General features: G+C 37.1%; 3 protein-coding genes across 6 annotated transcripts in view; 1 reads left to right on the top strand and 2 right to left on the bottom strand.

Annotated features, from left to right (window-relative positions):
- Nucleotides 1–24,252, bottom strand: part of tex15 (testis expressed 15, meiosis and synapsis associated) — a 25,291-nt gene extending 1,039 nt beyond the window's left edge. Inside the window, exons 1-8 of one of the 3 annotated variants that reach the window (XM_073816091.1) lie at nt 24,224–24,252; nt 6,486–6,618; nt 6,179–6,344; nt 5,739–5,973; nt 5,503–5,646; nt 5,275–5,419; nt 236–5,139; nt 59–105 (exon numbers count right to left, since the gene is read on the bottom strand). In XM_073816091.1, coding sequence (XP_073672192.1) covers nt 59–105; nt 236–5,139; nt 5,275–5,419; nt 5,503–5,646; nt 5,739–5,973; nt 6,179–6,344; nt 6,486–6,597 — 5,753 coding nt within the window. In that variant the 5' untranslated portion in view covers nt 6,598–6,618; nt 24,224–24,252. Of the gene's footprint in view, nt 1–58; nt 106–235; nt 5,140–5,274; nt 5,420–5,502; nt 5,647–5,738; nt 5,974–6,178; nt 6,345–6,475; nt 6,619–9,647; nt 9,739–24,223 lie in introns of those variants that run through there. The other 2 variants (XM_065271644.2, XM_065271645.2) reach the window with 2 other exon arrangements.
- On the bottom strand, nt 13,079–17,989 carry purg (purine-rich element binding protein G). The gene has a single exon (XM_065240520.2). The coding sequence runs from the start codon at nt 17,760–17,762 to the stop codon at nt 16,818–16,820; it is 945 nt and encodes a 314-aa protein (XP_065096592.1). The 5' UTR covers nt 17,763–17,989; the 3' UTR covers nt 13,079–16,817.
- wrn (WRN RecQ like helicase) overlaps nt 23,776–27,695 on the top strand; it is a 26,869-nt gene continuing 22,949 nt past the window's right edge. The window contains exons 1-4 of one of the 2 annotated variants that reach the window (XM_065271649.2): nt 23,776–23,853; nt 24,080–24,156; nt 24,788–24,906; nt 27,276–27,421. In XM_065271649.2, coding sequence (XP_065127721.2) covers nt 24,100–24,156; nt 24,788–24,906; nt 27,276–27,421 — 322 coding nt within the window. In that variant the 5' untranslated portion in view covers nt 23,776–23,853; nt 24,080–24,099. Of the gene's footprint in view, nt 23,854–24,079; nt 24,157–24,787; nt 24,907–26,358; nt 26,481–27,275; nt 27,422–27,695 lie in introns of both variants that reach the window. The other variant, XM_065271650.2, reaches the window with a different exon arrangement.

Raw genomic sequence — 27,695 nt, 5'->3', positions numbered from 1 at the left:
AATATTAAAATTACATCCTGAAATTCACACTTCGAAAATGTAAGAATGCAGTTCCTACCTCCTTCTAGACATTGAATTAGCCACCTCCTTTCCTGAATTTATACTCTAGATCATAAAAAAATCGGATATAAAATACAATTTAAAAGATGTTTTATTCCTACCAAATAAAATTATTTTAATTATTAAATGTTTCAAAAACATTTTGATCTTCAATGAAGACTTTTGAAATTGTCACCTGTAAATGACTGAGTTGAGTGGGTTTGTGTTTCTGAGCAGTATCTGTTTGCTTTTCCATCGAGGTCTCCGCTCCATCCGTAGACAGACGGGGCCACTCCTTTTTATTCACAAGAGTGACACCAGATTCTGTGACCCCAAAAATAATTTGTGGGTTCGAACTCTTGTACATTTGGAGAACTTCATTAGACACCCCATAATCAATGTCTTGCCATATGAGGATCTTAGAGGCATCATAAAGAAGGTGCTCAAGTCCAAACCATGACACTTTAGTAAGGATTTCTTTGTATGACCTTATGAAAAAGGCTTTTTCTTGTAGATATCTGCATGTGATGGACAGATGTTCTGCTTTGCCCACATCAAACGTTCCTGGCAACTGATCTGATGGTGTTTCAACAAAACTCATTATAACTTGGTGCACATTTTGTAAACTTTCCAAGCTGTCTCCAAAATTGAGCATAGAGGTCATGGGTACAGATAAAAAGAAGCTTTTGATATCATGTGGATTTCTAAGCGCGGCTTCTGCCTCGAGCAGCTCGCGCTTGCTTTTCATATACATGTAGTAAGATGCGTCAGGGTCCACGAGTAACTGCTGATGGAGGCTGGAGACTGTGATGTAGTACTCATGTAGTTTACTGTAGCCCTCCTGGGTCAAGATCTTCTGAAAAGATGTAAACAATGAGGACTGCTGCTGAAACCCAACCTCGCCCTTATAGAGTTCACCGTAAAGAGACGGATCATACCAAAGCAAACTTCGAAATGTAGGTTGGCCTCTCAGGAAATTCATTTTATTTTCCACAAACTGCCACACTTCCATCATCATCTGCAACTCCAAGTAAGAATTGACTGCTTCATACTTCAGGTCAACATGTCCAGGTGGATGGTCTAAATATTGCTCTACAATGAGATTCCTTGAAACAAAAGACTGCTTGAATGAAACTTTCTGATCTCGTTCAAATCTTAAGATAAATTGCTGCAGCATGTTCTTGCATTTAGAATGCAGAGATCCAAGTTCCGCTAATGACTTTGTTTGGTCTGCCATTTTAAGAGTTTTTGAAATGTCACTAACACTAAAATCACTGAAGGCAATTGAACTGCTCACATTTTCATCGTCAATGATTTCCACCGTGTCCAAAGATTGCCTCTTGCTCGCTTCACATTTGCCATCCGTGTCTGCCGAGTCTTGGTCAATTGGAACTTCGATGGATCTTACTTGCCTTGTAGATTCATTACTTTGCGTGATGATTTGTGCACTGTGTTCATTACTGATGAAGATTTCTGTGGAAGCTGCCATCACGTTGTTCAGCTGGGGTTGAGGACTTGTATCTTTGACCGTGTCGAGTACACTTGTACTGTCAGGACTCACACTAGGGCACGAGCTCCATCTGGATCTCTTTGATTTATGCCTGCTGGTTCTTTTGGTGTGAGCAGATCTTCTGCCTCTCTTGGATTCAGCAGGCACCAGTACATAGACATCAGGCCTAGCTTGAGCTTCATTTTCAGCCTCCTTCCCGGTCCTGTACTGGCTTTTCTCAGCTAAATGCTGTTTATGTGCTGTACTGTCGAGGGTTATCCACACCAATGGTTTGTCTCTCATACCTTCATTCACTGCTTCTTGTTTCTTCACAGTGGACTCAAATTTAGTCAAGTAATCTCTCAACTTAGAAATGAGCTGTGTTTCTGGTGAGTCAACATCACAGTTTTGGTTTTGTTCTGGTGTGAAGAAATTACAGTTTTTATTTATTATGGCAGTGCTCATATGTTGGGTATTTGAAATGGTAAGACCAGGAGAATTTGTGTTGTTGCTCTTTGTGTGTTCTGAAGCCATCTCACATTGGCCACTTAAAGATGTATTTTCATCATCAATAAGATCTGAAACGTTATTTGAAGTACATTTCCAAGCCTGTTGACTGCAATGCTGTAAATCTGATGTCTCCTCTTCGATCAACTCTTCCACTTCACTGTTTGTTCTTATAATTTTTGTAGACAAAGTAGACAAAACACTGCTGTTTGTGGATGTGTCGTTAGTTGCGAGACCTGGCTTATTTTTGTTTTGGATATTCTGACTGTAATCCTTTATAGTCATCTCTCCTGTGCTCCTATCCTGTGAGTTCAGAGGACATTTCAAACTTGTATTTATGTCACTAGTTTCCATATTATCCACTGCGCTGTCAGAAAGAACTTCTAACTCAGTCTCAGCCTTGTCATTGATATTACACATAACGTTGGATTCTGGAGTCAGGAGGTTAGTTTGATGACTAAATATACTTAAGCTCTCAGAAGTTTCCACATTGTCTTCTTCTGACATCTTTGCAGGGTTGGGCTCTGCTGTACCTAATGGATCTGATGCAGTTTGTGATGTCACTTCCTGTAACAAGCTTCCCTCCTTTGTGATTGTACTCTCATTTGCTTTGTTACTATCATAATTTATTAAATGGGTTGTGGTTTCACTTGAACTGTTTGTAATTTTAATAACATGTTCTTCTTCATTCACCATTACTGGACTTACGCTTAAAGTAACATCCTCTGTTGGCCTTTTCATGTCAGTGTAGAACGAATCTAATGACAGTGGTTCTGCAGGCCTTGTTTCCTCCTCTTTGGATTCAGAAATGATCTTGAACCCCAGGGATGGTGTGAAGTCATTGTTGATAACAGATATGACTGGACTACAACGTTCTTGGATTTGATTTGTAATTGCATTTGACTCCTGACTAACCTGGACTTGTAACTGTTGTTTATCAGAGTTAAGGTCTGGTTCCTGATCCTTACTTTCTTGGTAAACTGTCGTGGACGTATGTGATGAATTGTCTGATGTTATCTTGCTGTTCACAGGTTCATGTGTCGACACCATATTTGTGCAAATATGTTTTTTTGTTTTCCACAAATGCTTCTTCTTGATGTATTTTGTCCTCAGAAAGCGACCTAGACCTAGAATTGTGGTCTGTTTGAAGAAACATGTCTTTTTAGAAGGTCTACTCAAGCTCCTGTCTTTGGCGTGTAATTTAGCTGTATTGTACCTTTTGGCTAGTAGTTTTATTAGTTCAGCATTATGGGTTCCCATTTCTTTATATCCATTCACCAAGGCAGTCACTCTTTTTTGACAGCTTTTGAGTTTTGAAAATCGTTCAGAGAGAGCGAGTCTTACTACTGTATGAGCAGGTGTTTTGCTGGCCTTTAAAGTCACTATGAGATGGAGATCTTCCCAGCATCTCATGATTTTGGTCTTATTTTTACTGTGATCTGTGTTCTCATATTTCTGCTGGAAAGTGGTGTCCACAGATTCACCCATAACTCTAGGTGAAAGGTAAGCCCTTCGAGGTAAACTCTGCTCGCAATTTTGTTTTGGCAATAGTTGATCGAGTTGAAGTCTTTCGTACAATTCCATGAGAGTACTGTTGTTTTCTTCTAATGTTGCCATATTACAATCTGTTGATATTTCAGAGTCTTCGCTAAATGTAAATCGGGATAAAGAATCCCTGTCTTTAAAATTGCTGTCATTTTTTTCATTCTGCTCTTGTCTTTCTGCTATGGCAGGGTTGGGATTACTGTTTTCTGACATCCCACAACTAGAGACTTCAACAAAGCTTGCAATATCCACGGCTGTGGTATTACCTGGACACATAATGCTTATTTCATGACAAGGTCTTTCAACCGAGTTAATATCTAGACCAGATTTATTTTCAAACTCCTTATCTGTGCCTGTATGGCTTTCTATATTGGGATTAGTTTTACCTTCTCTGAAAGTACAACTTAAAGATATGGGTCGCTTGAGATTGTCTTGTACAATTTGCAGATCAGCATTGTCATCTTTGTGATTTAGTGATCCAATTTCAAAAAATTGCTTTGAAAGTTTTTGTGGAGACTGAACCAGACAACCTTTGAGATGGTCCACATAATCCTGACGATTTTCTGGTAGAAGATCCTGCTTGTTTTCTGGTAACATCACGGCACAGTCTTCTGGATTATGTTGATGTTTGCTATCATTAATGTATGTGTTGTCAGTGTTTTGAACACATGTTTCAGAAAGATTTGGAGTATTTATTGTCTGGCTCACATCAGACTGATTTTGTGTGTATGTGTTGTCCTTTGACTGCATAATGCGTTTCCCTGTGGATTCTCCCGAAACGAAGGGCTTCTCTGTCTCACAGACTTTTTGAGAAAGCAACCCCTTCTTATATCTCTGATAATACACCTCATAGAAATGTACACGGTCTATTAATGCTTGCTTTTGCTCTGGTGACATGTTTTCTAGGGAGCAGATTTTTTTGTGCCTTTCCTCCTCATTAAGCCTGAAATATTCAGCATATTTCTGGAATTTCATTTTAAATAGCTTTATTGAAGGCAGTGTTTCTGCTTTTTGCTGCACACATTTGTTCAGGGGGGCTTGTAGGGAACAATCCTCATTTTTTTGTGCATCAGTTTTTGATGGCTCCTCCGGACCAGACTCTGTTCCAGCCATTTCAAATGCAGGATTTGCTTCTTTGTCTTGAGGGTCTTCAGCACATTTCCTTATATAACTTCGTAAGGCTGAGGATTCTGTTTCTGTCTCAGAGCAATTGCTCTTTTGGTTTGTTTCTCGTCGAGATAGACGAGGATCTCTAACTGAGCGGGAAGAATACACTATTGTGGAAACCTTATCTGAAGGACTTGGTGTTGTGTCACATTTGTCTGATGTTTCCCATGCACCAGGAGCATTTTTCTGGTTTTGAGAAACAGTAGTGTGATGTAGCATCGAGTCTTGGCCGATGGGAATCTGGTGATGTCTCGGTGCCTGTGTGTTTTGCAAATTTTGAAATGGATATTCTACTCCTGGAATCTGAGTTGTACCAAAATGTTTGAAGATAATGGTTGCTGTGTCTCCTTTACCTCTTCTCTGAGCCACAGTACATGCCCGAAAACGGTCGGCTGCATTTCCAATAGAAAATGGAAACATGCCATTTTAGAATCATTGAAGACAAGATGACGTAATTTATAGTGATGTGTAGCAAAAAAAAAATTTTATTTATGTAATAATAATGAAAGTTTTCCAGGCAATCTTACCATGAGTTGTAGGTGAGAATGGTACATTTGGACATGGGGTCAGAATGGCACAGCTGTCAGGTACAAATGAAACTACCGCATACGGCAAAACCTGCCGAGGTCTTTCACTAAGTTCCTGGTTTTCATTGAAGTCAAACAGAAAAACCTGGAAATATACAGTACAGCTTGTAAGAAGTCCTGAAGTTCAAATTCCACAGAATTGAACATTATAAGATGATACTAACTCACAGAAGAGCCAAGCATTTGCTGGTAAAGAGTGTCTTGAGGGGACAAAACATCTTTTGACATGTGACAGTCAAAGCCTACTGTGGGATCTTGACTTTTCTTCCAGGTCAAGCTTGGTGCAATTTTTTTCACCTTTCCATAAAGAACCTGTAGCCCAAAAGCACAATGGAGTTAGTGTTAGAGTGCATAACAATAAGAAAGCTCAGAACTGTTTGGGACAATAATTGCATTTAACAAACCTTGAAAATCAACAGATTTGTAGCACTTATTGCATTGGTTGTTGCTTTCATTGCCACATCAACATGTCTAAACAAATATACTCCATGGGATGCCTTTCCCAGAGTGTGCTGGACAGAGCTGCCAACCCTTAGACCATCCTGATAAATTTGTTCCGTCACTTGTTCTGATGTGACCAAAAAACAGAATCTTTCCTCCATTTCTCTTCCATGCCTTCCCTTGGCACGCATCTCTGCTCTGTAGTCAACCAAAAAGCATGCAGTGACAGATATGTTAAATGCATACAACACTACTTTATTATTATACGACTGAGGCATGATTTCTTGTATTAGTGAAGCAGCATCAATTGAAAATAAAGATAAATATTTGCATGAATGAAGTATTTTGGGGTCAGCACACCAATACAAGGTCACTGTAATTTTTGGAAAACGTGTTCTTATACCTTTTTTCTGAGAACTTTTGAAGAAGCCTGTCATTGTGCACTAAATGAACATCTTTCCAGACGCATGTGTTTGTTAAGTCTTTTCTTGTGTCAAGCCTGGAATCCCTCAGTTTTGAAAATATGAGACTGTAATCTCGACTCTCTTCTGGACATCTTTCTAAAAGTACTGATCCAATAATAAAAAAACAAATAACACTGTTGAAATTTGTCATTTCAGATTAGAACCATTTGGATTTTTAATACTCCATTACAAACACAAGTAATGTTTTGTAATGTTGATTCGCATTTGGTAAAAACCTATGAAAACCTTCTCCACAGGTCCGTTTCTTCCTGGGTATGGTGAAGTTCTTCAATGCTGGGGTTCCTTTTAGCTGGTGTGATGTGGAGACCTCAATCTCCTCCTGCTCTCTTCTCTCCATTGTTCACAACAAATAGTTATCCTGAAATGAGAGTGAACAGGAATATAAAAAAACCAAAACAGCTTTCTGTGGATCTCAGCAAAGACGGCTGCCTGCGGTGCTAAGTACAGCTGCTATCTGAGCTCTATGACAAGTTTTAAGCTTTCACACAATTCTTAAGTGTTAGTTTTAGGCAAGAAGTCAAAACACGGAAACCCCTTAAACCCATTTCCTTTTTTTACTTAAAGACAGTCGTTTTTTGTATAAAAAAGAAGCTAGTTCAAAACTCCAAATATCTGTGATCTTTTAGTTGTGTCTAATAAATAAATGTCTTAAATTCGACATCAAACACAAATTACAATTACAGAAACAAGACTTTTTTTATACTTTTCAAATCGCAAATGCTGATTAAATGTATCAAGCTCAGCCATTAAACCTGATACTTATAGAAAAATGAAAAAGGAAATAAAAAAGCTACTTTAATTAAAGGAAATTTAATATAAGAAATTCACTATTTTATGTTGTATAAAGATAATTGTGTGTCGCGTGTGTGTGAACACAACCACCCCGCAATGATACAAATCTGCAACTCTTTACTTTTTAAATCTTGTAAAACCCAGTCTCATGGGACAAGCTGTTGGAGCAAACTGATATCACTTTGCCCAGGCCCCGCCTACACCCATTCGAAGACCACAGTTAGGTCATAATGTATATTTTAAACCTTGTTTAGATAATATATCACTGAATGTTCATTATGAACAAAGAAATATTGTCTCATTAAAAACTGTGTATGTTTTCAACACACACACACAAAACAGTACTCAATCCTGCACACCAATAAATGGCCTTTTCCACATGTTATAATAAATAATCTCACGGGTATTTGGACCTGAACATCAACTACATCCTGAAAAACTGCCTTATTACACTTTTATGTTTTATACATTTTTTGCTTTCAACCCAGCGTTGGGTCAAACAAGTTCAAGCCCCGCCATTTAGTTACATTAACCCAGAAAATGTTTATATTTGACACAACAAACAACCCAGATTTTTGGGTTGAAATAATCCAGCATAAATTTAATTTCAACCCAACATGCTGGGTTCTTCCCTTTTTGACCCAAAGCTGGGTTGAAAATAACCCAGCATTTATAAAGTGTAGATGACCTTTATATTTGGCTAAAGGCACACTTAGCACACTTAGACCTCCCTTCACTCTAATTAAGTTGAAGTACAAATCTAACTAAATTTCACAGCAGTTGTCCAAATGTTTCTCATGTTGTAAAATCTTTGCTAACATGATGGCATACACTAATAAGGTGGTACAGAAGGTTCTTCATAGAGATGCCATATAAGAACCATATTTGGTTCCTTAAAGGAACACACCGACTCTTTGGGCTTTAGCTTATTCACCGTATCCCCGGAGTTACCTTTTTCCTCTCCATGCATGCCGTAACTCTGTCTGACCCATGCATCTATAGCCTAGCTAAGCACAAAGACTGGAAGTAAATGGCTCCAGCTAGCATACTGTTCCCAATAAGTGACAAAATAACACCAACATTTTCCTGTTTATATGTTGTGATATTTATAGTCACAGGATGTACATATGAGACACAGCCATCTTTTAATCGTATACATACAATCACTCCGCCCAAGTAGCATTTTTTCGTCTTCAGAGAATATAGTTCCTAGTATGTATACGGTTAAAAGATGGCTGTGTCTCACATGACCTTGTTATTTGTACATGCTGTGACTATACAAATCACAACATATAAATAGGAAAATGTTGGTGTTATTTTGTCACTTATTGGGAGATGTATGCTAGTTGGAGCCATTTACTTCCAGTCTTTGTGCTAAGCTAAGCTAGCGGTGTGTGCGTTAGACAGAGTTACAGGACGAACAGAGATGAAAAGGGTATGTACGGACTTATCTTACTCTGGGGGATACGGTGAATAAGCTAAAGTCCCAAAAAGTTGCCGTGTTCCTTTAATGAACCATTTAGTCAAATGTTTTTTAAGGCTAATTCACACTGATCCAACAAACAACAAACTTTAACCAACTTTAACAAACGCCAACAAAACCCAACATTCTAAAGTCTCATTTATTTTTATCCAACAACTGCCAACAGGGGTTTCACACTGACCCAACCCAACGCATTTGTTGGATCAGTATGAATTGGCCTTTAGAGAACCATTTTTTCATACCTTTTCATAATCTGAATCCAGATGCTAAAGGTTCTTTATAGAAACATTTAGATAAAAAAAATTTTTTATGGCACCATGAAGCACCTTACTTAAGAGTGTATTCAGCACATGGACAAAAATACTTTTTCACCATCTGACTGTACGACCACAAAACCCGAATTAGTTTTATTGGTAAAATGACCTTTACTGTTCCCTTTACTTTTTATAGCTTAGTAATGATTTGAAAAAAAATATATATATATGCGAGACTACATGTGAAACCAACTCATCCAACTATAATCACATATAACAATGAGTAGAAATATATTGTTAAATTTATTTTTAAATCAAACTTTACAGGGTAAATGTTGAAGCTGCCTGTTAAAGTTATGATCTGATAATCACATGACTTGATTTGAAGAACATGTCTGCTAATAATTTTGAGTGAATGAAAAGCACACATAAAAAATGCTGGGTTATTTTGAATGCCGCGTTCGGTCAAAAAGGAACAAACCCAGCCATTAGGTTAAATTAACCTAGAAAATTGTTATATTTGACTCAAGAGCTGATTAATACAACCCAGCCTTTGGGGTTAAAACAACCAACCATATGTTAAATAACCCAATGTGTTGAGTTTGTCACCTTTAGTCGCAACACTGGGTTGAAAATCATTTATTAAAGTGCATCATTCATAGTTTACATAAATTTGGATGCGTATGTCAAAACATCCATGTGACTTTATCACACTTCAACACCACATACAGCATGAGTTGCGTTCAAAACATCAAACAAGTCTATATCACAACAATAAAACCTGTATAAACAAAATAAATATGCAATCGCATAATAAACTTGAATCCTGATTTTTATTTGGATATTCTGAGTACTTACCATCAAGAAAACTTGCAGTTAAACCTGTGTGTGACATGATCAGAAGTGTCTTTGCAGGGGAACTGTGTGAAGTTTCTCACTTCAGTTTGAGGAACATCAAGTGACATACCAAAAAGGAAATCGCTTGACCTCAAACGCTGAACGGCAAAGGCACAGGAAATTACCTAGTACTGTTAACCCCACCACTTCTCTAGTCCAAACACCAATGAGATTCAAACAACATCACATCACACATTTCTAGCATTTCACACTGTGAAAAAGACTTTATAGAATTACACTACAAGTCTACTAGATCGACTTTTATTAAATATGTGCATCAATAGATGGCTTTAATTTTAAAAGGATTTAAATAAAAGATAAAAGCCAATACATTTCTGTGCCATCTTTTTTTTTATAATTAGGCGATTACAGTTTATTCTTACACACATTACTATTTATGGTTAAATAAGTGGCATCTGAAGAATCATGTTGCACAATGATGCACTTGATCTTTTGTGCCAACTCCTACAAGTTTCGATAGTAAAATTAACGATAAACAACGCAGTTAATCTAATTCCAGTGAACAGAATTTGTGCATGAACGTTGGAAGATTTAAGCAAGAGAGGAAATGGTTTAACTTGGGAGGTCAATGTGAGAAAGAGAAGTTTCTATTTACAACATTCACAGCTTTTCACCATCACACTCACATACAGAGAAGTGCTTCCTTTTTTTGTGGGCATTTTATCTATCTATCTAAGTTGAGTATTCTACAGTATTTAGTCATCCTGTTATTGTAGCTCGATGAAGATATACGTAAAAATAATTTTTTTATGCATGTAACTAATTTACTAGTATTTCTCAAGAAAAAAACAGAAGTGTTTTGTTGTCCAATAAGTGATTTCAATCCAGCTCTTGCGCTCAGATGACCCTGAGTCACAGGAACATTTCTTCCTCAAATTTATGTGTAGATAAACATGCCTATTTTTGCTCTGCTATACTGCATACCAAGTAAAAAAATCTACTTACCGAAAGTCTCTTGAAAACCAAAAACTAAAATGTTTTAACTCCACATGTTAAGTAACATTAAAATGTTTCTAGTTCATGTTTCATTTTCACGCAGAACATTAACTACCTGTATAGTCTGAGTACTCATCCGATGATTTAAATTCAATTTCAAAAGTGACTGTTTGTGACTGCATTTAAACAGGGTTTGAAGTCTTAACTGAGATTACAGTAAATTCAAATGGCCTAGATTTATGAAATCATTATAACAGAGTATAAAATGAAAATAATGATTGAATGAACTGCATTTTCAACCTGACACAGAATTTGTTCAACAAAGCAAACACTAATCACCCCAGTGATGACTTTAAAAAAACAACCTCTATTCAAAACCTCTAATTTCTCACAATAACAACAACCTCCTACACTGTAAATAAAATAGTAAAATAGTAAAACATTGGATCAACTTAAATACTTTGATAACACCCACTCAACTTAAAATTTCATCATAGTTTTACTTTAGGTGAATTTTTTTAAATGAAAAACTTAAATTTTTAGATGCTACTTATTGAAGTATTTTTTCCAACTTTTAATTTTTTAAAGTGTAAGAAAAAGCTTTTAGAAAAGTTCTGGTTGGTTATTATACAAAAACTATTATATTAGGACAACTTGATACTTTAATAACAAATTCATAAAGCTGTAAAAGATTATGGTGAATAAAATTAATGATATATACATTAGTTTTAAATTTAGTTAAAACAACTTGGTTTTGCTATTCAATTCAACCTACTTTTTATTTTTTTGACTTGTGAAAAGTTGACATAAACAAGTTAAAATTGTTTAACTTAATTTGTTAAGTTAAAGCATGTGTCTCCAACCCTGCCCCTAACCTGGTGAGCTACCATCCTGCAGAATCCAGCTCCACACCTGTCTGTAATTATCAAGCAACACTGAAAAAACTTTTTGGTGTAGTAATATATCCTAGATTAACTCTGATAATTTCTACATAATAATATAACAATTTTTGAGAACTAGATTTTCCTAAGTAAAATGATGATAAATACACAATAATTTCATGTAGAAAATGAACTGTGTGGGAATAGTAAGTCGTATTAGATATTTTCTTGTATTATTTAACTGTTTTATAGTCACTGCACAGTCCTAAAATAATTAAGTAAATTTTAATCAATATCTTTAGCAGATTCAAGTAAAAAATCTTAGTTAATTTAAACTTTAATTCCATTAAACTAAAAAAATTAAGTAAAATTAAGTTAAATTTATTTGCACATGTTGTAAGGAATACCCACAATCCTTTGCGCCTGAATATTTTTATTTTTTAAGCTTTATCGCAGAGTAAGAACTGATAAGAATTTAACTACTTAAATATTTGCTATTTAAGCTCTTATATCATTGATGTTGTTTTGTTGTAAATTATAATTTTGTGAAGTCACCGTTCAGGTGATCAGTGTTTCTTTACATGAAACCTGTTCGGAACATTATTGTATTTCTCTACACAGTGTGTGTGATTCTGTTCAGAATCAAGTTTATTCAATGAGTGACTTTTAATGCCATTTATAACACTAAAAATAACTAAGTCCATAGAACTATGTTAAAAAAAAATAACACAGTAAATATGATTTATTTAATATTTTTCGGACAGCAATGCTTCAATAAAAAAAAAACTAATAGACTTTACCTAAACGATTAAAATAAATCTAACTTCTAAAAAAAATAATGAAGTAACATTTACTTAATTATTTAAAATATGTTTTTCATGCATTATTAAGTAGATTGGATTTGATTTTAGTAGGTAAGTCTTAAAAAAGCAGTAAATTTTACTTAAAAAAAGTTTGTGCAAATTGTTACAAGGATTTTTCAAAGTAAATTTTACAAGTTGTTTTTTTCAGTGAACCCTGAACACTTTGATTAACTGCTTCACACCAGCACAAGTTGAATTTACTTAATCTTTTCAACTTTCCACCAAATGTTAAAGTAATGTGAACCAAAAACAAAAGTACATTAAACTTAAAGGGGCGGTTTCCCGGACAGGGAATCAAAATCAAACTCAGGTCGCCGAAAGTGCGGAAGCACCACATGTCGGAGTGCTGCCCACACCATCGACTCCAACAGATTTAGAAGTCATTTAACTTACTATTATTTATCTTGAATAGAGATGAGTTGTTATAAAATATAATTAAAAGAATTCAACTTAGTTGTAGCAACTTATCAAGAGATAAGATAAATTCACTCAAGATCAATTACAGCAAGTTGACATTATTGTAATTTGTGTTGTAGCTAAGATATACAGGAAGGTAGATTACCAAGAGCAGGGTTGGAGATTAAAATATATGTTGATTTGACAAAGATGCAGAATTTTTTTATAGTGTGTGATATATCACTGTCACACTTTTAAAAATACACGGTCAATAAATGCGAAAAGACACTTTTAAACATAAAAAAGTTGTACTTTATTAGATTGTCTGTGGAACGTTTACACACAAATATTGGGTAACTGTAAATAAGCATTGCACATTTGATCATGAACTTTGGTGAAGATATCCACCATACAGACATGTCTACAGCTCACACTCACAGTTATGATGTACAGTACTGACTATTTTACTGTAAAGTCTGAGTTGTTTGGCTGCTCCTGCATACATGTCCAAAAACCACACCTTGACATCAGTAAACAGACCATACTACTATAAACACAGACCTGTTGGCGGGTCCATCCAAACGTGTCTGAAGCTCAGCCTATGACAACACAAACCAGTGCCTGACATTATATGCATGATTTACAGTTACGCAAAACAGCCCGCGTTCACAAAGGACATCTCGCCGTTCATCTTGAGATCAACAGCGTCAAGCCTTGAGTTCACTACACTGTTTTGTGTTTCCATTATCATTCAACATGCATGCAGCTGGGGTCCTGTTCAGCACCGTTTGAAGTTTTCTCATATAGCACCATTTTCTTGATATAGATTATAAAGTTTGTTAGGACCCAACTGTCGGCATGCATGAACTTCATATTTAAAACGTCATATTTCTTCAGATACGTATCCTACATGATTCAACCTTTAAAAAGCATTACAAGGCAAAGAAGGAATAATCATACTGTACCATACATGTTAAACAGAAACTAATACAGTACTCACATTAAAGAAAGTGCTACTAGACACAACCGTTTCTTCTTGTTTTTGAGTCGTATTATTATTTTCCAAGGGTCTACAGGAGGACACACTAATGTTAAATACATTATCGAAAAATACACCAAAACATTACTTTTCATCTTTTGAAATCATTGAACAAACACCGACACTTCTTAACTCCAACTGCAGCTCTTCAACACAAAAGATAAAAATGTTCAGAATAATCTGTTCTTTTCCACATCACATTACCCACACGACTATCAACATCGAGATATAGAAAGAGCTTTATGTATCTACCATCTCACTTTTTACCAGCAACCCGAATAGGAATATTTTATACGATGATTTGTGAGCTCATGTTGTGTGATCATTTTTTTCAATCATCTGTAAAATAAATTGTTTTGGGAATGAATGCAAATAAACTTAAATGATAAACATAAGCTCATCATCATTACAGTCCAAATGTAAAGATTTTAAGGCCCATGGGATAAAACTCAGATATAGCTGCATGTTTAGACTATTTCTCCTGTAGTTTTAGTAGAAACAGATATTCCCAATAATTTGTTTAAAATAATTTAGCCTGGATGAGTAATTGTGTACATTAACAACAAAATAAAATGTATATACCGCCATATCAAAAAAACAAGAACATTATATGAACACTGCTCTCTTCTGGTCATGCATTTCACATACATGTAGGCTATAACAAGCAAAATGTTCACCGTTTTGTCTTTGCTAAGGGAATAAACCTGTACTCGGACTTTTAAAGTGCACATGGTTCATTCGTTGCAAATGTTCACTGTTCGTAGGGCAAATGTTTGCTTCGATGGCCTCTGCAGGACAGAGGCTCGAAAGTAATGAGAAATAAAACAACTCGCTCAAACCATTCAACAAAGTACAGTTGATCAAAGAGAACGCAGACAGTCTCTCGTACAGTAGCAGCCCTTGTTGTAAAATCTGCTGTCTTGTCACACAGACAAAACTGCTCCACATTGCACTAAACAACTAAACCTGTGCGATGAGCGAACAGATGAAGAGACTTCTGGCGTGTAGAGATGTATGGAGTTAACTTGATTTAGGCATGATTGTCATTACTATCATATGGGTCAGAGATGAATTTTTCGAAGCAGGTGTAGCAGCTGAAAGTGCTGTTGAAATAAAGTGCTTTCCTGTGGGAGGAGTCTGCATCTTAAACTGACCCATAAAATCTACCCATAATTCTCTGTTAGATTCTGCTTAAAGATAAACAGTAACCCACGCACACACACAACACACTTTCAAACAGATAAGAGAAAGTATTGAGTAGCTGAAATCTATAGGAATCAGTATGAAGTGCCGGATTGCTTTTTTTGTCAGCTGGACAATAATTGCACATGTGAACATGCCTATAGACAGCACTACAGTACAAGAGAACCAACGAAACCCTTTGATAAAGGCTTCAAATTAAAATAAATATATTTTTAGTTGTGCTTCAATGAGAAACAACATGCCTCTAATATGCTACAACCCCAGATTAAAAAGGCTTTCTAAAGGCAACTAGTTAACATTTGCTGTATACTAGTGTATTAACCCTCTCTAAACTTCATTATAGCTTTAAAAAACCTGGGGACATCTGGGAATGAGGCAGTTTGTGGGTCATTCATAGACAATTAATAATTTACAATTTTTAATAATTATTACGTATAATAATATATACCTATGACCATGTAATTTTCAACATGGGTATTGTTTTGAGTGGAATTAAGTGCATTTCAAGCATAAGTTTGGAGTTATGTGTAAATCTTATGCTTTCTTAATCTCACACAAATAGAGATTAACACCAAAATCTGAAAATCTGTCATTGGGCTGAACATAACTTTACAGCCCATTCACGCTGAAAGCAAACAGTACTATAATAATGGCTGTGTTTGTGTTGCTTTTGCACACTTGTCATGTAAAGCCACCGGCTCAGAGGAAAAAAGCTAATGGGAAAATATTGCTAAATATTGCACATACTGTATGACGATCACTGGATTGATTCAGGATTTGAATAATGAGAAACATGCTATTATTATTTAAAGCCATGTTTAAAACATCAACATGTGTCCATCTCCAATTATATCCAATTAAAGCATATCAATAATGTAGATATACACTCTAAAACCTGCTGCGGAAGGTTTTTTCAACCCAACATTGGGTCAAACCAAGCCGCTGTGTGAAATTAACCCAAAAAATAATTATATTTGACCCTAAAATGGGTTAAAACAACCCACCATTTTGGGATAAATTACAACCCTGGTTGGGTTTGTTGCTTTGTGAACCAACGCTTGGTTGAAAATAACCCAGCATTTTATTAAAGAGTGAATTAATGCACTTTTTGGTTTCTAAATTCAGATGGGGAAAGCATGTTATTGTGCATACTTTGATCATGTGAGGTGAAGTCAGATGTCATGCTGTAAGCTCTGATCATTTAGCTGCACGCTGCTTCAAAAAAACTGCAATCGTCTGCAAGGTATTTGGGCCTTCAAGTATCAGAAAACTATAAATCACATTAGGCTAAACATTATTCATTATCGTGCACTGTACGTGGAATTGAATTATTACTAGAAAATGTTTCACTCTGACATGTTTGACAACTACTGGCTGTCTTAACCATCTTGTTATTGACAGAGATAGGACTCTTATCATAGATTTATCATTCTCTTTAGAATAAATTTGGATTTGATTCTACGTGTACATAATAACAGTAAATATTACATTACAAACTAGACGATTTAAAGAGAACAAATCCTATACACAGGCGCGCACGCACACACACACACACACAGACACACGCGCACACACACACACAGACACACGCGCACGCACACACAGACCCACTGCAGGTTCATGACTGCAAAGTGCTCAACCTGTAATCCAGTAAAGAGATGAAGGGCTTGTATTGAACTGTGTGTTTTCAATGAAATGAGCTGCAGTGATGACTGTGATGAAGATGGAGACTCATTAGCAGAGGTTAGAGAGGTACACTGTTAATAGCGCTATAAAGCACTGAAGTCACGTGTCAATCCTCCTGCTCGTCCGTGTCTGTCCTCTTCTCTTTATGACAGCTGAAGATGTGTCGCATCTCCTCCTCGTACCTCATAAAGTTCTCGCCGAACCGAGACCAGGCCTTCAGGGGCACGGTGATGGTGTTCCGGTAGGGTTGCCGGACCTCGCTGATCTTTAGAAAGACGCCGAAGCGGTTCGAACCCACGTCGAAGTAAAAGCGTTTGTTGTCGACGCGGAACGACGCGGCCTCGGGCAACTCGGGCGACTCGTCATGGTTCCGCGCGGCCCGGTCGGTCTCGTCGTCGCCGTAGTCGTCGATGAGCTGAGACAGCGCGTCTCTGAACTCGATGAGCCCTTGCGCGGGCAGCACGATGGTCTGCTCGATGCCCTGACCGTAGTATCCCATAGTGCCGTGTCCTCTAGCGACGGTCTGCCGGATGCGCAGGAACCGGCCGCGCTGGTTCTCCTTCAGGTCCAGATAGTACTTCCTGTTGTCTCTCTCGATAAACTCGCTCTTCAGGACCCGGTGGGTCTGCTCTTCGGACGCCGCGGAGCCGCTTGGTGACGCCGGGTGACCAGACGTTCTCTTGCGTCCGTTGCTCTGCTCATCCGGCCGCGGTGGCGCCGCCGCGCATCCCCGGAGTCCGACGTGCGCGTAATAATCGATAAAATCTCCCAGACAGTAGCGCAGATCCGGCGCCATCGACATGGACAGAGTGAGTTTGCTTTTCCGTATGTTGTCGTGTCTGCCTCGGCCGATCCAAACCTCGGCGATCTTTAGGAATCGGCCGCGCGCGCTCTGCTTCACGTCCAGGTAGAAGCGCTTTTTCTGGATGTCCACGCGTTTGGACGCGAGCTCCTGTATGTCTGACGCTTTGCCGCTCGCGTACGGTTGCGGGTATCCCGATGTCATCCTGCCTCTATCTCTATCTGTTCCCCTCCGTTGACTGTCGGCCATCACCGTTCACAGCGATCCGCGCTTCATCGCCGCTCTCCGCGCACCGGGCGCGCGCTGGTATTACTGACCTGAAAACGGCAGCAGCGGCTCATCGACTCCCTTTGTCCTCACGAAAGGTCACGCGAAGCGCAGAGGCGCGCACATTTTGCACCGTATTTTAAAAGCGCTTGTATTTCGTCTCACCATCTATCTGACACTTATTCCTACCAGCTGGAGAGAGAAAGAGAGAGCGAGGGAGAGAGAGAGAGAGAGAGAGAGAGAGAGAGAGAATATGAACTCAATGACCCGCCCCCCTCCCTCCAGCACACTCTTCAGTGCTCGCATACTGCTCTTGCCTACTAACACCCGTAGTGCGCTGCCTAGTACGACAGATTCAGGCCTTATTGATGGTATTTACGATCTAGTTACGACGTTACGTGTCTTGTTTATTGCTTTGACTTTCTTTATAGCGCTACAGACGAAATGCACAGCGAATGTGTTTTTGTGTTTTTATAGAGAATGATTAAAGACAATGGTGGAAAATGTAGCTACTTTGGTAGCTCAGTTCTGTCAGTTGATATGCTGTATTTTAACATCAGATCAGGCCCGGAGCCACGGAGGGCAAAGATGGGGCCTGCCCCCCCAGAAAGAATTTGTGCCCCCCCCCAGTTTTTTGAACAGACATTAATAAAATTGGAGAGATAAATTCAGTCATTTTGATTTAACAATTTCGTTAATAATGTGTATAACTGAATTTATCCAATGACTGCAACTAAGTATCAGGCGAATGGCTTCAGTGCGCAAATTAAAAACGAGCTAGCCTACATGAAGGCGCTGTGCAATTCAGTGACCTAGGTGGCGTTTCCTTGATGTTTCAGCATGCAAGGTTTAAAACATTTGTTTCTTAAATGCATGCAACTCACACAAGCTTGTAATGTAACTGTCACTATCATCCTTTAAGTGAACTGTGAAGATAAATCCAGCTTTATTAATAAAGCTGAACATCAGGGCTGCTACCCGGGCTAACAACTCCAGCAGGGCAGATAGACGAGAATAGAGTCACTCCGGTTTGCTATTGGGGTAGTCCATACAGAACAGGGAACAATTTAAAGAGCAGGTGAGGAGTCGGATAGGCAGCAGAGAGATCAAAGAGTCACCCAGGACCAGTGACAAACCAGAAAGCACTATTAATGCAGATAAAAGATCCATATGCCGAGCGGAGACACATAACATATACATAAAAAACAATCAAATATATAACTTTTCCAACATTTGTTTCATTGTAAAAGTATTGCTCATTACTTTTCACAAAGCAACAACAGTTTCATTTTTATTTTTTATGTGAGAATGCTGTGTAGCATTATAATAATACTAATGATATTTTTGCACACATTATAACCCCCCCATTATAAAAAAGCAGGGCCACAAACACTTTAACTTAGCATTAAAAATGTTGTAACCTTTTAGATGCTGTGCTTTTGTTTCTTTACAGTATTTTTATTTATTTACAGTTTTGTAGCCATTAAGTTTTAATGTAGTAGTAGTTTAGTAGTTAAGTTTTTGTCATTTTATTACTTTTTAGGGGTTCTATAATACTTTTATATTATACGTTTATTTGATATTATTTATGTTTTATGTTTCAGTTTTTAATTTGGTTTAAGCTTAGATTTTTTCCAGTTAATTCAGTGCTTGCAGGAGTCTAAAGTTGTTAGCCCAGACCGGACGGCAGCCCTGAGGTTCAGTTTCATTAATAAAGTCGGATTTATCTTCGCAGTTCACTGTTGTGTCTGCTTTTCCTATTATGATGATAATGACAGCCCCATTACTAACTTGTGTGATTTGCATTGAACGAATGTTTAAAACCTCGCAGGCTGAAACATCAATTAAGGAAAACGGCACCTATGTCCTTGAATTCCACTCTGGGGTTTTTTATTTGCGCACTGAAAAACAGAGTTAATTCTTGATTATAAGCCTTATTAAGATTGTTGGGCGATTTAATAGTGAAAGTCGACCATGTATAGGTTTAATACAGGCAATAATACAGGTAGCTGGAATAAATAAATTAAAAATAAATTAAAAGGAGCAGGAAATCAGTCACAATAAGGTAGTGTGGAGCCCCCCCACAAGGGATTCAAATGCCCCCCTCCCAGTTATGCCGGGCCTGGTTAACATTCACAATCACGCTTTTGCCCTGAACTTTTTAATTGAAATGCCCCTCACTCATAATTGAAAGGTTTATAAAGTGACGTTAAAAATATTGTCATTTAAATTCTTTTGGCTCAGCTGCACAAATGAGACTGTGTCCATTTGCATGTTTAGTATGAATACATTTCAGATATACTACCCCTGCATCTCAATTTTAAGTAGTTCTTAATAGTTTTCAAAATAAGAATTACTATGTCCCAAAAGGTAGTATGGTAAAATGAGTAAACTTAAAGAACCCTGATGGTCTACTGCAGTGCAGACCAATTCACACTTTACAACTGATATAACTCATTGCAAGACAAAGAAATAATGAAAGAAAAAAAAATGTGACAAGAATGGGTTATTGTTAAAGATCAAAATGTTGTCTAGGCAACAATGTTCACTTCTGTTACGTGTTAGTCCGTGTAATTGCACCTTTTCTTACTAAAAAGTACATTGCCTACTTCCCATAGCAAAAACAATGACTGTTTTTCAACTGGAAGGCTGCATCCTTCGGAGGTTACATATGCATACGGCAAACGTCATTAAGCCTGGTTTATTTCACTTAACTGAGCATTACATTTGCAAGTCATAAGCATATTACAACAATTTAGCTTTAACTAAGAATAACAGCAAACTTTCTGAAATAAATGTCTTTATGACATATGCAGCCTACAAATGTGACCTCCAGAAGATGCAGCCTTCAATAGCAGCTGTCCATAACTATGAAATGTCATGTTGGTATGCTTTACATTATATAAGATGTAAAACACATCAGAGTTGTGTACTGTAGGGTCTGTAACCACCAAACATATATAACTTTCAACATTAGTTTTTTTTTTATGTGCCCAGTGTTTGCCTATAAAGCCAGAAGGTGCTGATGGTCCACATTGATTTGGCTTGTCATTTTCTGTTACTTTCACATATACACACAGTAGTCGGGAAGAGGCATTCAGACACAGGTTGGGTGTTTAAATAATGAGATCATTCATCCTGAGGGAACTAAGAAAAGGCAACACATTATGATTTACTGAAAAATTCCTGTAAGAAACAGAGCTCTGGATTTTTAGAAATCAAATTCTCTATTTAAAAATGAATTTGTGTTTTTGAAATAATACATTGGTGAGGTGGAGTGGGGATGTTGATGGGGAATGGACAATGCTACTGTACAGTACTGTTGAATGCCTTCTATACCACTTAACACAGCATCTTTCTAAAAATTGGTAAAAAAAAAAAGGAGAAACACAGAGGTGATAAATGAATGAAAATAAAAAAGGAGCTGCGATAGAGGATAGATAGAAAACACAAAGACATTATGCCCTGTCATTTAGTGATTTTTGTAATGTCATGTCAACACTAAAAGTTGGGACAAATAAATCGCAATGCGACACAATATGATAGATGTTGTGCATTGTGCATAAAGTTACAATGACCAATACTTCTACAGCATTACTTTATTCTAGTACAAGTTGTACATGATTAACAATAGTAAATGTATTGAACTATTGCCTTTGTATAAACCAACAAACTACTTTTAAAATTCTAAATGCTATGCAGTATAATATTTTTTTTTTTGCATAACTGGGCATGCCTGAATTTAAAAGAGTCACCTACCCACATACTTTGGCGTAAATAAAAATATTGTTTTGGACCCGCCGGTGGGTCCGAAGAGTTGAATAAATATCAACAAATGCTGTAACAATAAATATTATCAGTTGATGTTAGCTAATGCATTAATAAATGTTAGTGAGACCTTAAGTGTTACAATACGGTTAAATATGGCGTACCGCATGGATCAGTTCTAGGTCCTATCCTTTTCTCGTTGTTCCCTATAGGAGACATTATCAGGAAACATAACATAAGTTTTCACTGCTATGCAGATTTTACCCAGCTTTACATCTCCTCACATCCTAGTGAAACACACCAGTTTTTCAAGCTAAAAGACTTTATTAGGGATATCAGTGATCGGATGGCAAATATCTTTCGTATGCTAAACTCCAATAAGACAGAGATACTTATTATTGAACCAAATCGCTCCAAACATAATATGTCAGATTACAAGCTGCCCATAGACGGCTGCACTGATGTGTCATCTTCTACAGTCAAGAACCTAGGTGTGATGTTCGACAGCAATTTATCTTTCGATAGTCATATCTCCAACGTCTGCCGCACAGCATTCTTCCATCTTAGAAATATCTCAAAAATATGCCATATGCTGTCTGCATCAGATGCAGAGAAGCTTATCCACGCTTTTATGACCTCTAGAATAGACTATTGTAACTCGTTACTGGGGGGATGCCATGCAAATTATCATGTCTAAAAAATGTCTAAAGGTGTTAGATCCTTTTCCTACTTAGCCCCTAAGCTCCGGAATGATTAACCAAACAATGTTCGAGAATCAGACACTGTCGATCAATTTAAGTCTGAACTAAAGACATTTCTCTTGAACAAAGCATTCACATAATTTGTCTACTAAATATACTTATGCCGCAATAGTTAGCTTTATACTAGATATTCATCCACTATACTGTATTACACTTGCATTACATGCGAATGGCCCATACACTAACCTGTATATATATAAAATTGTATAAAATAGTATCTAATATAAAGTATATCCTCTATAGAATCAGCTATGTCTGTCTCTCTCTCACGGGTTTTTTTCTTCATAGGACTTTCCCCTCCTGATTAAATCAAGGAGTTTTTTCAACCTAGGGAGTCAGCTGACATTGGCTTAACGCTCTTCTTTACGTTACATTATAACTATGCTCATTAGTATGGTTTAATCTTAGCCGCTCTACTCTGCTTCTTTTGTTGTCCTCTGATTTTTCTGTGTTTTCTCCTGCTTTTATTCATTTAAAGCTGCTTTGAAACAATTAAACAATTGTGAAAAGCGCTATATAAATAAAATTGAATTGAAAAATGCTGGTTGTGGGAAAGCAAAGCACACACAAGAGGAGAGTAATATGACTATAGTGACAAATAAAGTATATGAGAGTATGGTGTATATATAGTATGCATTAACCTACACCACTTCCTGACTGTTAAGATTATTTTTATTTGAATCATATTATTTTGAAGTTTGAGAGAAAAACATAGCTACAATGTCCCATCATGTTTATGTTTTAAACATTAAGATAAAAAAATATAATAATAATAACAGATAAAAAAAACTGTTTGTGCAGTAAAATTACCTTATTGTATACTTTAATCCTTCTACCTAGCATCGTTGCTTTTTTGCATGGCTAAAATTGTAAGAGGAAGTCTTCATTGTTGATTTAGATCTTATTTGTTTTATCATAGGCTCTGATCACATGCACACATTTGACTATTTTCAAAGGTTATAGTGTCATTAACTGACTGCAGTAACAGTTGTGTGTCACTTACAACAGACTGATGTAGTTATCTTATATTCACTTCAAACTTTATAGGACTCATTTGAATAAAATGCTTCCCCTTTCCTTCTTTTTCTTTCCTAACATAATATAAAAAATGTATTTTTACTCTTCTTCTTATTGTTGTTGTTGTTATTATTAATAGCATCATAAATCTATTAGTTTGTTTTTATGTGTAAATGGAGGAGAAAATGCAGATGTCGTTTCTCGGCTGCCACCTGCGGAGGTCGCATATGCAGGCTGGCTACTTCATCAAGCCTGGTTTATTTAAGTTAACTGAGCATTACATTTGCATGTCATAAGCATATTACAACAATTTACGATAAGCTAAGAATAATAGTCAACTTAAATTGGTTAATATCCAGAAATAAATGACGTATGCAGCCTAGAAATTTTTTTTACAGTCTATGCTAGAAATGCGACCTCCGCAGGCTGCAGGTGGCGATATTCACACACACTGACACTCGAGTGATAAACACAATGAAGAAGAAGTGAGTTAAATTTTCGCGTAAACGCATATCAGTGGACAGATTGTGAGTTATTAAATCTTTTAAAAGTTCGTTTATTTATAACGTTTGAAATAAAACATACAGATGTGTGATATATGTTGGTTTATCCAGTGTTTTTGTAAATCGATGTAACGCGCGTGCTGTCTCTGAATGTAAAGCATTCAGTAATGCATCACTGTTATATCGCATCATTACCGCTAACCTTACTCTTGTTATGTTGCCCTGCTAACTCTGCATGTTTATGTTATAGACCGATTAAATGAAACTGCAATGGGTGACAGAAATCTACCAGCATGGATGAACAGTAAATCCCATCAGGACAAACACGTGAGAAAACAAACAACGAACATGAACGATGCAACATCTTAAATCTATAAAAAACAAACTCACTGACCTGCTCGATCAAAGTCTTCTTTCCTCATGCACATGACATTGTGATATATTGTGTGAAATGCTGCTGTCGTTATGGGCAGTCCTCAGTGTTTTTCACTAATGTGTATGTTTTTCATTGGTTGAGAGGGTAAAAGCCAGTTATTTGCATTATTTACTCATATTCAAATGACAACAAAGCAAAGCACTGTTTACAGGCTAGCATTCAAGAAATACTGGTTTACCTGCTTTACCTGAGACATGATATTAAAGGTGGTCTATAAAGCATCATGTATTTTGTACGACAGGTGTAAAGTAAAACTCATCTGGTGTGAATGATCAAAGCTTTCATGATGTTGTTGTGACAGACAGATGAAGTCCAGACTATAATAATCTGAGGAGTTTAGTGAATAGATGAGTCTACAGTTGTCATGATGATGTGTGTGATATTTGCATAATTTATAGCATGATAACTAAGAGAGCAGTGAAAAATATCTGTTGATCTGTTACCCTTTAGCGTCTCTCTGTTTAGCTTCTAATGTTAATTTGAATAATTAAAAGTAAATTTACATTTCCTGTGTTTCCACAGACATTGGGAGTCTATAAAAAGAATGTTTTGGAAGACGATCTTCCTTACCTGGACTTTTGTGGGACAGTCATATACAGCCATGAAAAACACGACTGCTCATTTTTGTCAGAAGATTTGAGGTAAAGTACATTTTGACGCTGGACTGGTCTTAAGTCTTACAAGTATATTTGTAGCAATAGGCAACAATACATTGCATGGGTCAAAATTATATTTTTCTTCTATGCCAAAAAACATTAGGATATATAAGTAGGGCTGGATAATATGGCCAAAATTTATATTGCTGCTATACTAAATTTCGGTCGATACAGTATAAATCCGATCACAGGATGAATGTTAAAGAGCACCAATGGTCCAATTCATGATACATGAATTCATTCCCTTTGCTGTGTAGGTGTGTATCAGTACATGTTAAGGATATGCAAAAGGTACAAACCCCCAAGTAAACAATGGCACGAGTTATTGTCTCCAACATAAATCTATTTTCTTGGAATATAACAGTTTACTTCCTGGGATTGGTGATGTAGAAGAGACCGACATTATCATAATTCCTGTTAACACCTGTTAGCATTGGATTGAGACTGAATTTTTCAAACACGGTAAGGAGCGCCACATTTCTGGCTGATGTCAAAGGTATTCAGACCAATCACAAATTACAGATTATCTGGCCAATCAGAGACACAAAGCTTTTCAAATTCATGCGTTTCAGGAAGAGAGTAAAATCTAGAGCTACAAAAATGTACGGTATGTGGAAAAGAATGTGTTTTTTTTAACCATAAACCATGCAAACACATTGTATTATACCAAAACCACAAAATATTTTTTTTTTGCAAGAACAAGAAGTATGTGATCTTTAAAAAAGCCTTTGGATAAACCGCAAAGAATGCCCACAATAAATGTCCTCACCTACAAACTTCTGAACAAATGAATTTAAGAGAAGTAAGAGATGTGACGTATTTCCTTTTCTTCTGTGAGACGTCCGTCTAAATAGCCAGCCAGTTGAAAACAGTGTTGTGGGAGCACACATAAAACATGATTTAAACGGTTACGGTAAATATTTAATAAACCTACCATTTATGACCCAGTGGGAGGATGAAACTAAAAAGTGGCCTGATATATCACACAAAGATATATTCAATAATTTCATGTTGTTGCTTGGGGGTGATGATGGGTCGTTAATGCGTAACTATAAAAGCCTACCACTATTTTTACAATGGAAAAGTCAGTGGAGTGTTTGTACATTGAATAGACCAAGAATTTGTGTGTTAACCTTTTCAGACGATGGCTTAAAATGTCACAACTGTCCCTCTGGTGTGAGTTTTTTTTTAACTGAGAAGAAGTGAGTTGAATTTGTACACATATCAGTTTAAAGATTGTGAGTTATTAAAACTTTTAATAGTTTGTATATTTATAATGTTTGAAATAAAACAGACCGATGTGTGATATAAATTGGTTTATCCAGTGTTTTTGTAAATCGATGTAACGTGCGTGCTGTATTTCGTGTATTTAGTGTAATACAATGGGTACGTGTGGTTTATGGCTCAAAAACACATTCTTTTCCACATATCGTGTAGCTCCAGATATCCTGTCTTTCCCTGATTGGCCAGCTGATCTGTATGTTGTGATTGGCCTGAATACCTCCGACGTCGGCCTGAATACCTCCGATGTCAGCCGGAAATGTGACGTTCCTTACCATGTATGTAAGAATTGCTCCTATCCGGTCCAAAAGGGAGGAATTATGATAATGTTGGTTTTGACAACGTCAACTAGCCCAGAAAGTAAACTATTGCACATTAATAGTTTACACATCAGGGATGTGTTATTGTTAAAGGGTGTGTTTTGGTTCAGAGTTCATTATGACTTTAGCTTTTGGATAAAAGATTTTCATTAGGTAGCATGCACACCAAAGTGTTTACGTCGGCGGCCTGCATATGTCTTCAGTTGTTTCCAAGAAAGCACGGTGCCTTAAAAAATCCAGCAGCTGCCTTTTTTTCCCACGCCGAGCACAAGAATTGAAAAATATTCAACTTTGGGTGAAAAGCTTAGCTTGTCAATGTCAATTCTCACACGGCCGTCCAATCACAGTGAAGGAGGGATGGGATAAACATCCCAACACCAACCGAGATGCCGTTAAAAACTTTGGTGTGCACACCCACTTAGTCTTGAGGTGCGTGATTTAATAGACCCATAGTGTTTTCTAGAGACGGTAACAGTACCAACAAAAGATGAGCAGGGTAATCTAAATCCATTCAGAATGTTGATGTGTGTTTTCTGCAGGCGTTGGGAGGTGAATATATCACCCAGGGTTGATTTATGATGTTGTTGAGAGCCTTCTTATCAGATGCAGAACTTGCACCAGTTTAATGATTGCATCACTCGGTTAGAACCGACGTGAAGTGACGCTCAAGGATCCCAGGCAGTGAATGTGTTTAATCTATGGCTGTTTATTTCCTCCTGATCTCCTTATATCTGTCTTTTGTGTGTCCTGCAGATCAACTGTGTCGTCTGAATCAGTGGTGGGATTTGATCTTGAATGGCCGCCCACCTTTACTAAAGGAAAGTCAAAGAAGGTGGCTTTAGTTCAGCTGTGTGCATCAGAAGAGAAATGTTACCTGTTTCATATCTCCTCAATGTCAGGTGAGCTCAGAGAGGAGCTGTCTGTTCAATAAGTGTTAAGTACAGTGGGGCCGATGACTTGTTTTTCGAGTGTGCAGGATAGGAAGCTTGACACAATATATATTTAGCCCGTCATACGTGTAGTTCGTAATTTCAATTTCAATTTTCGTGTCTGGCGCGTCACATAAACTTATGTGCATCACGTGTCATGTCAAAATTTGTGCCTGCTGCAGATGTTTCGAAGGGATTTATGATAAAAGAAGCGCTAACATTTGCCAGATACTCATTTAAACTC

Source organism: Paramisgurnus dabryanus, chromosome 10 (genome assembly GCF_030506205.2).
Source record: "Paramisgurnus dabryanus chromosome 10, PD_genome_1.1, whole genome shotgun sequence".
NCBI classification, from domain to species: Eukaryota; Metazoa; Chordata; class Actinopteri; order Cypriniformes; family Cobitidae; genus Paramisgurnus; species Paramisgurnus dabryanus.
This window is presented reverse-complemented; position numbering and strand designations above follow the sequence as displayed.